Source organism: Sphaeroforma arctica (genome assembly GCF_001186125.1).
Source record: "Sphaeroforma arctica JP610 unplaced genomic scaffold supercont1.117, whole genome shotgun sequence".
In the NCBI taxonomy this organism is placed as follows: Eukaryota; class Ichthyosporea; order Ichthyophonida; genus Sphaeroforma; species Sphaeroforma arctica.
Genome location: NW_014040441.1, coordinates 14,045 through 26,422, shown reverse-complemented (window position 1 = coordinate 26,422; position 12,378 = coordinate 14,045). Strand labels below are relative to the sequence as shown.

The following is a 12,378-nucleotide window of genomic DNA, read 5'->3' as shown; positions in this document are numbered from 1 at the left end:
TATATATATATATATATATATATATATATTCAATATATACACACACATGCACACACACACACACAAATATATATACATATATATAATATATAGTAAATTGAGACATAGGTGAGATGCGATCATACTACATATGTATACAGCTATTGCCAGACGTTAAAAAAAGCAACGTCTTTAACATCACAAAAAAATCACACTACATACCAACAGGTGGCCATGTGCAGTCACTAAAGAAGCGATCGCTCAGCTTCTGCCATGAGTTCTCGTAGATGTTCTGAATCACTCCCACCTCACGATTGACCACGTGCTCGTTAAAGTACAGGATGAAATCACGCACAACATCGGGTAGGATGTATGACTCATCAATCACATTGGCTGCGGTGTCCTGTTCAGCATCCTCGTCTTCCTCGATAGCTGCCTGGTTGTGATATTTGCGCATGTTCTGCAAATCAGAAGCATCGGTAGAGTAGGTTTGCTCCATGTTGCCGTTTGTATGTATGTGTATGTGTATAATGTGTGTATGTGTGTATATCTGCGGGTGTGTACAAAGCTTGTGGTAGGGTCGTAGTCACAAGCGTGTTAGTGTGCAAGTAGTGAATATAATCAGGTTTGTGTCCATAGGGCAAGATGATTCTTTCTCCCTTCTCTTCTCGCATTAAGAGTGGACCGCCCCTCACGTGGAATCGGTGAGGTCGCGCACCTGCACCTCAAAAAAGGGCCCATTCGGTCCTACTACAAATCTGGGGATTAAATGTGTACTGATTGTATTTTACTCCAAATTTCGGTCAAATATTACATGACCCTCTCTCCCTAAAAAGAAAAATATATAGGGGTTTTTTTTAAATAAAACAAACAGAAAAACCCCATAAATATTTATCCCATGTGAGGTGTGACTGAGTCGGTGGACGGTGTCGCTGTCAAGTGTCAACATGCCACCAAAGTCCAAACAACGTGACGGGCTGACGGCTGATGCGGTCCTTGACTCCCTGTAATGAGTATACACGCCTGTATTTACACTTACGTGTGATAAAACAAAACAAAACAAATTTTTTAGTTTGCCAAAGCAGGCCAATGGGGTGCAACCTATTATAGAACCACAATCCGGTTACATTATTTAAAATAGAAGGGCCTCCGAATGTAAACGCTTATTTATTCGTTATTTGAACTTTAAAACGTTTACACAGGTTAAAGTACTTGAATTAACTATACTTTTTATCCGAATTATAGCATACTAGATGGTCAGTATCATACACTTTGCACCTTAGGGCTCCGAATATGGCCCTCAGCGACACCCTTTAGGACATTCCAATATAAACGTCGGAACGTAAATGGACGTCGTTTTACAGCTTATACGTTTCAACGTTAAACGCATTGAGGTTAAGGCAATTTGTCGCTGCATGACATCAGAAAAAAAGCTTACTTTCGTGTGATAATAACATTTTTAAAATTCATAGCTCGCTCGTGAACAATAGAACGTGGCGGATATACACTAGAAAAGTCAGTCCGTCTATATATATGCTACTTGCAAGTAATTTGGAGTGTTCAAATACTTGGTAGATACACGGGTAAAGGAATCATGTCTCTTTCTCAACTCTCAAGGTATGTTGTTGGGTTTGGGTTTGGTGCCTGTCATCGCGGTTCATATTACGTATTGCATCTCTTAGCATATGGTATAGATGACATTGTACCCAAAGTCCCGTGGGTGTCCTCTTTTCGGGATTTTATCTGTATGTATATACATCTAGATTTCGTAGCGTGCATTGGACGTCGTGCTGCTATCAGTACACAGTACTCGTTTGCGCACCTCTTTCGTGTATGACGGATGGTGTATTCTTGTCGTTGTACCTTTATAATTACTTGCGTTTATCATATTGTATCGCTTATATCTATATCGTATTTAACGGATTCTACTTGGCCTCTTATTCTAAATATGACGACGACAGTTTCATTACCAGCGATTATGTATCACCTTAGTGTGGGCGCAGATAAATTGGTTTGTTGTTATCGTAAAGTGTACGAAGCTGTCTGTTTTGGATAAGCTGATCTGTTCATTGTTTACGGGAGTTCGATATACAGACAAGTGTTACTATAAGACAGGGAGCTTAGGGGTTGAAGCGTTATACTTGAGTTTGTACTGCACGTTCATCGAAAATCAGACACTTGGTCCTGTGGCTAGTATAGTGAGCAGTGTGGAGGTAATCGTAAACCATGAGAGAGGTTGTCAGGCCAAGTTCACAGGACTGACTGCCTGATAAGCGTGAACGTCTGTTTGTTCATAGTTGCGAATGGGAACTCTACATTTGCAGATAGGTCGGAAGTACACTTCCATTATGTTGTTTGCTGTCTAGGTCTCATGTTACTAGTGTATCTGCAATAAACTCTATTGACTGGGAATGAGATGGGGAGGGGTGGCAACTGTTCGCGTTTCTCATACCGTGTACGTATGAATTCGCGATCTAGCCATGATGACAAAGTGTGTAAGGCATCTACCTGTTATCCTTATCTTAGATGTGTGTAATTTCCTATAGCTTCAAGCATTCGCCCAACCAGTGACATCCATCGCTACCTGCCTGCCTGTTCCTAATACACATGCCAATACATTATTTTTCTTTAGATTCGTGCAGGCTACATGTTGATTGTGCATCCAGATGTTTCCCCTCGTACACCTCATATGTATATATTTATTTCTATTGGGAGCTGATTGTTATTTTAATCCCCACACGAAGTTATGAACATTGATACCTGTTTTCTCTTTGCGACAACCCCCTCAGTATCTCTATCCGTTACATGCTTGCAGGGCCCAGTGCCGCATCGCACACATTTCTCGACCCGTACTAACCGCGGGCGTCAGACAGTACGTCAGTCAACCAGGTGAGTATACCAGGTGTCTATTAATAGTCTATTTAACGCGAGTATTGTCCTACAAATGATACATATATACACGAGACCTGCCAATGTATTTTGAAAGGGTTTCGACCAATATATTACATGAGATATCCCAATGTTTTTGCGTACACATGCGGCATATCTTCTTTGGGGTGTGGATTGCCGTAGCATGTTGAGTGTTTTGATGTTGCAATGTGTGCAATATGCTATACAAGGAGATCTGCGAGCTGTATGGCTTGTTGAAAGTAGTCTTAAGCCGTGTGCATTTTTGAATTATTATGTGCCTTTCGAATCAGATAACAAGTGATGTCACCGCACCTGGGCATAGTCGGCGTAGTCCTCGATGTACATACATGCATCCAACGGTACACACCTTTATGATTATATATATATATATATATAAACTTCCGGTTCTAATATCAACCCCGATGTTAGTGGCCTTAAACTACCAAGTCCTGCCTGAACCATAACCCAGTAGGGGACAGCAATGTTAACAACTTCACTTGTCCCATACTATGCGTTTTCAGGTGAGGGTTTGAACAAGTTCAGTCGCACCATCACACAGCCCAAAGCCAACGGAGCAGCGCAGGCGATGTTACACGCCACAGGCCTGAGTACATCCGATATGGCGAAACCTCAAGTGGGAATCTCGTCGGTGTGGTATGAGGTGAGTGGGTTCTTATTGGCTGATATATATAGTATTCTGAGTTGTTTTGTTGTAGTGAGGGGAGTGGGTTTCAAATGTATGCATTGTATATACGTATACATATATAAACACTCTCTCTTCGCCTTCCCTCTGTAGGGCAATCCATGCAACATGCACCTCTTAGACCTGGCCAATATTGTCAAGAAGGGTGTACAAGACGTAGGACTAGTTGGCTTCCGTTTCAACACCATTGGAGTCAGTGATGGCATGTCTATGGGTACCAATGGCATGTCATTCTCGCTGCAGTCGCGTGATATCATTGCCGATTCGATTGAGACAGTTATGAGCGGACAGTGGTACGATGCTAATATCTCCATTCCTGGTTGTGACAAGAACATGCCCGGGTATGTACATCGAATCAGCATATGTACATATACACGGCAAATATATATATATATATATATGTTTGTATCAACGTACAAATATACTCGTATATTCCGTGTGTCAAAACGTATACATGTATTTGATGGCCAAGTCCATGGGCACCAATGGCATGCCCTTCTTACTGCAGTCATATGATATCATTGCTGACTATTGAGACAGCTATGAGTGGACAATGGTACATTTCAACATCTTCTGCCTGGGTGTGATATGAAAATGCCTGTGTACGTACATCATTACAACTGTTATATATGTATATAAGCGTGTGTGTGTGTTTGTCAACTATACATACTCGTGCAGAGTTTTATTAAGTATTGTGTTCAGGTCTACCTGTGTATTAATAGCCTGATGTTTTCAAGTTCGTGCTCTACTCTTTGCAATTACGTGATGTTCATTTCTGACTTTATCGGGACGGTTACATTATATGCGAGCGACAGTACACAGCTAGTTCCCTGCCCTGCTGTAAACCGAACATGCCTGTATACGTACTTGAAAATGTATTTGTGGAGTACATCAATATGCTTGCTACTACATGTGATCTATACAATGTGTAGAAATAGCTTTACCTAGTTTCTGCGAGAATGTGGTGTTTCTAGTGATCTGGATTGTATCGCTAATTAACCACAATACAGCTGAATACCACTATATTACACACCACGATGACCTGGAACATGCTTGTACCCGCGCTTTAAATTCATGGCATTTAAATTTGTGTTTGTGCATTCGAGAATTGGTAACGTACGCGCACGCATACACCTGTTTCATTTTATCATATATACACAAGAACGAACGTCATATGTTAATATAGTCCATATGGCATATTGGTCTGGTTGGCGAAGTGCGATGATACTTTTAGACCTACATACGCTACCGCTGAAGGAGCACATGATCACATACAATGCAGTAGGCATATGTAAGTGTATCAATGAACTGTCCTGTCATCATGATGCATGGATTGAACTAGTGTATGGAATACGGTGCCTAACGATACTCAGTCGGACATACATATATACAGACGGCACAGCCATACACATGCATAGAGGAAATATACGCGTCCACACTCCCGTTCCTTTCCCCGCCCGAATACCCGTACGCACACAAACAAGCACCCACACTCAAACTACCCCCTTCTGCCAACTACCCACTATAGTTGTTTAATAGCTATGGGACGTCTCAATCGCCCAGCCATCATGGTGTATGGAGGAACCATCCGTGCCGGCTGTGGTGCCGGCAATGCTAAGCTGGACATTGTAAGTGCTTTCCAGGCATACGGACAGTATGTCGCAGGCGAGATCAACGAGGAACAGCGAGCTGATGTCATCCAGAATGCGTGTCCCGGAGCCGGAGCCTGTGGAGGTGTGCCGAGTGTGCGTGTGCTGTGTGCTGTTTGTGTTAGCCTGTGTATATACTTGGACAGTCTATGTGGGTTGTATACTTCATGATAGACCCTGTATATATGTGTATATGGTGTATTTTGTGCGTTATTTCTGTTGTGGTGTATGTATTTCTGGCGTATACATAGTATGAAGCAGGCGAGATCAGTGACGTAGAGTTATGCCACGTGTGTGTGTGACGTTGTTTCTCTACGTCAGCCTGGGTGTATGAGTGTCTATTGCGCGAGAAGATGTTACGCCAACGCGTACAAAGATATGGCCGTATACTATCATAGATTCTGATACGCACAATAGCAATTTAATAATCAAAACCTGCATATTCTCTATACTATAAACACACATGAGGCTCGTGTAGGTTTATGGACAGCATGGACCCTGAATATACACCTGCATATGCTATGTCTAACTTGTACTAAAGTGATCCATTCCCACATGTGTTTCCGTCCATTCTATTTCTACAGGCATGTACACAGCCAACACCATGGCTATTGCGATCGAGACCATGGGCATGAGTCTGCCGTACAGTTCCAGTGTACCCGCCAACGCCCCCGGCAAAATACAGGAGTGCCAGAGTGTAGGTAGGATGCTCAAAGTACTATGCTAACATGCTCTTAAGATGTTCAAAGATCATACTACTTTGCTCTCAAGATGCTCAAAGTATTATACTACTATACTCTTAAGACGCTAAAAATACTATGTTCACCATCGCTAGTGTGGTGGCTGCAGGCTGGATCTATGTATCCTTAAGCATGGTACCACAATAACTTACGCGCACATGTACCTTTGGGATAGTATCGATATCACACACTGCTTTCACAAATCACAACGAGGTACCTTACCACGAGTCACGTATTTCCAACCACAGGCAAATATGTCCTGAATCTCATGGAAAAGGATATCAAACCCCGAGACATAATGACAAAGCCCGCCTTCATGAACGCCATAACCATTACTATGGCCCTGGGAGGATCCACCAACGCAGCACTGCATCTGATTGCTATGGCACGTGCAGTGGATGTGGATATCACTCTCGACGACTTCCAGCGAGCCAGTGACGCCACACCTTTCATTGCTGATCTCAAGGTGTGTGTGCACTGTCTATAGGCAGTCGCGTACTTGGGTAAGTGTGTGATTATCATATATTTATATAAATATATATATCGTTAGTGGTTGGATTTATCAATGCAGCATTTCACTTCTTGATTGCTACAAACGCGTGCGTTCGAAGTGGTTTTGAAATTCGACGACTTGCAGAAAGCCAATATTTCAATACCCTTGTCTTCTGACCGAAAGTTGTGTTTAAAGTTCGAATATAGTGTACAAGATACACATGCTATAGTGATGTATTGGTCTCTGAATATCGACAATTGGGTTGTTCCGATTTCCTTCTCTATACCTTGCTGTGTACTTTTTGTTTCCGTTAAAATTCGATGTAGTATGCCCTCATTGAGGTTCTGCAAAGATTGTCTCTAATTCCGATTTTCTCGCCTGCATCCTATCACAGCCAAGTGGACAGTATGTTATCGAGGATCTTCACAACGTAGGAGGAACACCAGCCGTCCTCAAGTATTTATTGGAGAAGAACATGATTGATGGTTCCTGTTTGACTGTGACAGGCAAGACTTTGGCCGAGGTATGACCATTTGCACGTTGTACTATGTAATTGTGTGCTCGTATCCGTGGATGTGTATATTGCTATGTACTTGTGTGTAGATAGGTATGTGCGGGTCGGTATCCATGTATATATGATTGTTTGCGTTCGTGTATACAGCGTACTTTATATGACTCGATGTTGAAATGTGTACGTGAACATTGTGTTGAACCCCATATCTATAGGATCAGGGGGTACTATGTATGTGTATGGGCGTATGGTTTCTGTGTTTATTTATTTAGAATACGACACGTGAATGCATGCTCAGTATCACAAAGCTGTATATATTAAATACATGCAAAACCATTTACAGCCCAACAGGCAGATATACCATAGATGTGCGTAGAACACCCACAACTATTACCCGAACACCCTTGGCAGGTCCAGTGCATTTTTGGTTTTAATGTCGGACCGAGATTGTTTGTCAACCCGTTTTCCTTCCCGTCGGGACGTCTATGTTTTATTTAGATCGCATACATATGCCCAGCGGATCCAAAAGAGATCTGGACACGAGATACGCTGTCAGTTCTCCCCAAGAAGTGTGTGCGCATTTATGTGTATTCGTGCAGACAACCTCTAACTCGCGATTTGATTTCTCTACTTACTTCCGCAGAACCTTAAAGACCTGCCAGGACTGAAAGAGGGCCAGGACATCATCCACCCAATCGAGACGCCCATCAAAAGTTCAGGTCATTTGAATGTGCTCTATGGCAACCTTGCGCCTGAGGGCTCTGTGGCGAAGATCACGGGCAAGGAGGGTATGCGCTTCCAGGGACGTGCGATGGTGTACGATGCTGAAGAGGTATGTAAGAACCCCTCAATTTAAAGATTTAGTATATATATATCTATATAAGAACTCTCAAATTTATATATATAGTATATATATATATCTGGGTGTGATCGCAGGTATGCCTTTATAGATATATAGAACGCTTATGATTGTGTTTTTCTGGTGTATTTACACACATACAAGCACATGCTTCGACCTATTCTGCTGCATATACACAATCACACAAATATACTTGCATACACACGTGTTGATATCCCACTGTTCCCACACCCACCTGTACACCCACAGGACATGCTACACGCTCTAGAGCGTGGCGAGATCGTCAAAGGCGAGAAGCAGGTAGTAATCATCCGCTACGAAGGTCCCAAGGGAGGTCCTGGTATGCCTGAGATGTTGACCCCAACCAGTGCCATTATGGGTGCTGGTCTGGGACATGATGTGGCTATGATCACAGACGGAAGATTCTCCGGAGGGTCTCACGGGTTTATCATTGGACACGTGACACCTGAGGCGCAGGCGGGTGGCCCTATTGCTTTGGTTAAGAATGGCGATATCATTACGATTGGTATGTCTTTGGCACTGTAGATGTGGGCTGTTGATGTGCTATGTGGTTTTGTAGATAGTTATCCATGTATTGTTGTGTGTGTGGTTATGTAGGCAATGTTGTGGCTAAGATTACAGACGGTAGGGTCTGTGAATGGTCTGATAGGTCTTTTATTGTACTGTCCCCTGAGGCGCAGGAGGGTGGTCCTTCTGGTCAAAAATGGTAATATCATTAACATTGGTATGGTTTTTTATTCTGCAATAGTGGATATTTCATCTATATATATATAGACATAAATATGTACATATAGTAATAATGGAACATCCGGATGTAAGCTTGTGTACACGCATGTATGTTTATGTCTACGTGTATATGTGCATGTAAAGCTATGTTGGAAGTCAATGTATCAGGTTCTAGTGCAATGGAGATCATAACTAAAAATCTTATCTATCATAACTCTTTATTCGCCAGATGCGGATACCAAGGAGATCAAAATGGATGTGAGTGAAGAAGAGCTGCAAAAGCGCAGAGAAAGTTTTGTAGCACCCGCTCTGAAGTACACCAGGGGGACACTGTACAAGGTATACTTCGTGATGCAACTCTGTTTGTGTGTGTATGTGTGTGATTCGTTAAGTATAGTTTTAAGTGTCAAGAAAATGTCCATATATGCGTGAACGGTGCCCAATTACCTGGCTTCACACTGTCCGCGTATCCGTGAACAGCAGCTGTACTCTGTGTGTAGACAATAAATGAATACAATTACGCGTGTATCTATATCTTTGAAGACGTGTAGGTGTACGAGCACGTCTGTATCCCCGTATGCGAATGTAAAGACATACGTAGTCGTCAATCAATAGTGTCCGGCGCTATACGGATTGTACTGTTTCCTTAAGACCGTTCCACGCCTGAATGTACAATTATTCGCTTTATGATGCTGTTCTAGCCTAGCTTATGGCTAAAGCGGTTATATCGTAGGTCAAAGTGGTTGTAAGGCAGGTTTAAAGTGATTGACCGAAGCTTGACACAATCATGGCTAACACGCTTATTCCTTCTCCGCATTGCAGTACATAAAGAACGTCAAGTCCGCGTCTCTAGGCTGTGTGACCGACGAATAAATTGATAACCGTCTATAATCAGATAAGCATAAATATATGGCATTGGATTCTAAACCCGGCATGTAATCCCACACATTCTGTGCTCAAGGGTGTACTATTTTGTTTGTGTATCAATTTGCCTTCAACAATTTGGATGAATGGATAGAGGTCATCAGATTTCAAAACCTGCATGTAGTGTCACTCTCCGTGCTCAAGGACGTGCTTCACTGTTTATGTATAAATTTGTCATCGACAGTGGGAATGAGTATGGGTAGAACGCATCAGATTTCTAAAACAAGCATTTAGTCCCACGCTCACCGTGCTCAAGGATGTACTATACTGCTTGTGAACCAATCAGCGCTTGGCAGTGGTGGTAATGTAAGCTGGTGACCCAACGCGACGTATAGAGGAGGTTATCTCTAGCTGTATAAGTCATACATATTGCAAGGGCTATAATTCTGTAGTAAAGCCTTCCGCCGTACCACATTTCCGGCAGTATACCACAGTCTATAGCAGTTATAGGTAAACTCTGTCCCAGAAAAATCTCGTCACGATGGCGTATATTTCATGTCCTGTTCCCTTTTGAAAAATTATACATAAAGAGGTGTGTGAGCATCTAACTTAACTAATTTTATAACAACATCCAAGATTACTGCATATTGTTTCTTTGAAGAACATGTGCTATGGCGTTGAATAACAAACGTGAGGTGTCCTTCACCGAAAATGTATGGAGAAATTACATATTGGTATTTGAGTTCGCACTCACTGACAAATACAACTAGGAAATGAATGCGGCATCGAATCTTGTGGGTGTATACTATTTTTAATACTTTTGAGGGGCTGACTATGTTGTTCACGCACTTCTCTCCAGTCTGCAGCGTTGTTTACAGGACACCTGCTCGGTCACGTGTTTGTTTTGAGGCAGTGGCATACTACTCGCAGTTGATTCAAGCATGATGATATCAAGCACCTCACACTGCCGAGTTCGATCTCATTAACAAAAAAACTGCCTATACATAGTGCAAGACTATCTACGTTGAGAACCTCCACTGTTGGCTCTGTATACATTATATGCTCTCCATCTCCGTCGTAGCAATAGTTCATCAGTGCCTGTAACGCCCATCCAGGCTGCAAGGTGTCGTTTGGAACCCCGAACAGGCCATGTTGACGCTAGATTTATACGCACTTAAGGTCACTATCGGGAGCGGCGTATTCAGAATGACTACTTGTGAACAGTCACCTGCTATCACATATGCACGAATACATAAACGTTGGTCTATGCCATGGGTGACCCGGAATTTTATCAAAGCTCGACAGGTAATATATTGGCAAACCGTAGCCCACTCTATTCAATCATATTAGTGCATATATACATAAACGCTCAAGCATTTACACATGCCTACATGTGCATATGAATGAGTTCACCATATCCTTCCTCCTGTGCAAAGACCGGATCCGACGCCGAGGCTTGACCAGATCGAATATCACAGAATAGAGACATCTTCTTGCGCAAGGCACACATTCAGTCGCAACTCGGTATGAGAAATTAGATGAATTGTTGTCTATATCACAACTTAGCTTCCCCAGAATCTGATGACTTCTTATATCCACTACCGAACTTTTCCCACACGCTGCTAATCCATGAAATCCATGCTATATTCTCCCTTGACTGCATTATCTTCTTTTGGATACATCAGATGTGTCCTATGCTGCTCTGCTCAACTTCATTGCCAACCCATTCTGTAATCGTATTAGACTGCGTCAATCGCATCTGTGTGTGTCTCAACATGAGAACCTCCAAATTAATGTCTTGTCCGATGGTGTCAGTGCTTTCAGCATAGTGTCCATAGTGCCACTACGCTTCCCTAGCTCGCTTCCAGCTTATTCCATGTTTTCATTCGACGGTGTCAGAGCTTCCTTGATGTTTTCAAGAGTACCTCTAACTTTATCCTATCTCTTTGTCTAACCGTTTTATGTCCTCATCGAATGCGTTAACGCTCACTGTAGGGCGTCTAGCGTCTCTCTATGGTTCTCGACTTCGTTACCAAGCCATACTCTATTTTTCTCGAATTGCTCAACCGCTAATTCGATTAACTGTGCGCCTCATACTCATTGAAAGCCAGCTCGCCATACTCCTCACACTCGAACGTATGCCATTAAATATGCTCTTCATACTCATTCACAAGTTGTTGTACTGACAACCCGTCACAGCCGTGTTGTTCGTTGTATTCCTCGATCTTGATCATCGCTGCAACGCCACCTTGTAGTCTAGGGTTAATGCTGTACATACCATCGTGCAGAGCCCTAGTAGAAAAGCAACATAATTAAACAACAAATGAACTAAACACACCAGGCGAGTGCAGCGTGTAGTTGATTACACTCGCAACGTACGTTGGGAGCCCAATGCATGGTGTGACTATGGGGAATGGCGGGCACCTCACGGTTTCTAGCTCCTATAACGCATACGCAAAGGGATAGACACCACCGCCATTGAATTAATAAGCAATGATGCTAAGCATGTATCGAGATCATTCTCTTGTACTCGTGGATAAATTTATCTGACACTATTACTTTGAGCAGAATTGCACGCGGGAATGGCAGGTGCTGTTTTTATAAGCCAGAACTCCCCTTCGTGTGTGCTTATATTGTATGCAGGCATGTCATATATACATACAAGTATTTAAATACGGGTTGAAAAGTAATTATAATTTATATGCGTGCATATGTATTCGCGACCCGAAAACCATGAATTTTTCTCTTTCACAGACTCGCATATCACAGGAGCTGGAGTTTTGCACATATGGAAACGTATAATATTTAGAATAATACGATTGCTCTCAGATATATATATATATATATATATATATTATATATATATATATATATATATATATATATATATATATAGTATATAGTAGTACTTACTTATTACTTA

General features: G+C 42.2%; 2 protein-coding genes across 2 annotated transcripts in view; one reads left to right on the top strand and one right to left on the bottom strand.

Moving 5' to 3' along the window:
• SARC_02567 (hypothetical protein) overlaps window positions 1-605 on the bottom strand; it is a 7,654-nt gene extending 7,049 nt beyond the window's left edge. The window contains exon 1 of the mRNA XM_014303659.1: window positions 202-605. Coding sequence (XP_014159134.1) covers window positions 202-478 — 277 coding nt within the window. The 5' untranslated portion in view covers window positions 479-605. The remainder of the gene's footprint in view (window positions 1-201) is intronic.
• Window positions 606-1,453: 848 nt separating this feature from the next.
• SARC_02566 (dihydroxy-acid dehydratase) lies at window positions 1,454-9,536 on the top strand. The gene is made up of 12 exons (XM_014303658.1): window positions 1,454-1,596; window positions 2,795-2,868; window positions 3,411-3,550; window positions 3,686-3,933; window positions 5,121-5,326; window positions 5,826-5,942; window positions 6,230-6,447; window positions 6,869-6,997; window positions 7,629-7,817; window positions 8,094-8,370; window positions 8,821-8,930; window positions 9,414-9,536. The coding sequence occupies exons 1-12, from the start codon at window positions 1,574-1,576 to the stop codon at window positions 9,462-9,464; spliced, it is 1,782 nt and encodes a 593-aa protein (XP_014159133.1). The 5' UTR covers window positions 1,454-1,573; the 3' UTR covers window positions 9,465-9,536.
• The last annotated feature ends 2,842 nt before the right edge of the window (window positions 9,537-12,378 follow it).

What these genes read in the sequence shown, in the direction of transcription:
- SARC_02566 (XM_014303658.1), top strand. Translation starts at nt 1,574, where the DNA reads ATGTCTCTTTCTCAACTCTCAAG. An exon ending in TGTGACAAGAACATGCCCGG is followed by an intron (nt 3,934 to 5,120) that starts GTATGTACATCG and finishes TACCCACTATAG; the next exon opens with TTGTTTAATAGCTATGGGAC. An exon ending in CTTTCATTGCTGATCTCAAG is followed by an intron (nt 6,448 to 6,868) that starts GTGTGTGTGCAC and finishes ATCCTATCACAG; the next exon opens with CCAAGTGGACAGTATGTTAT.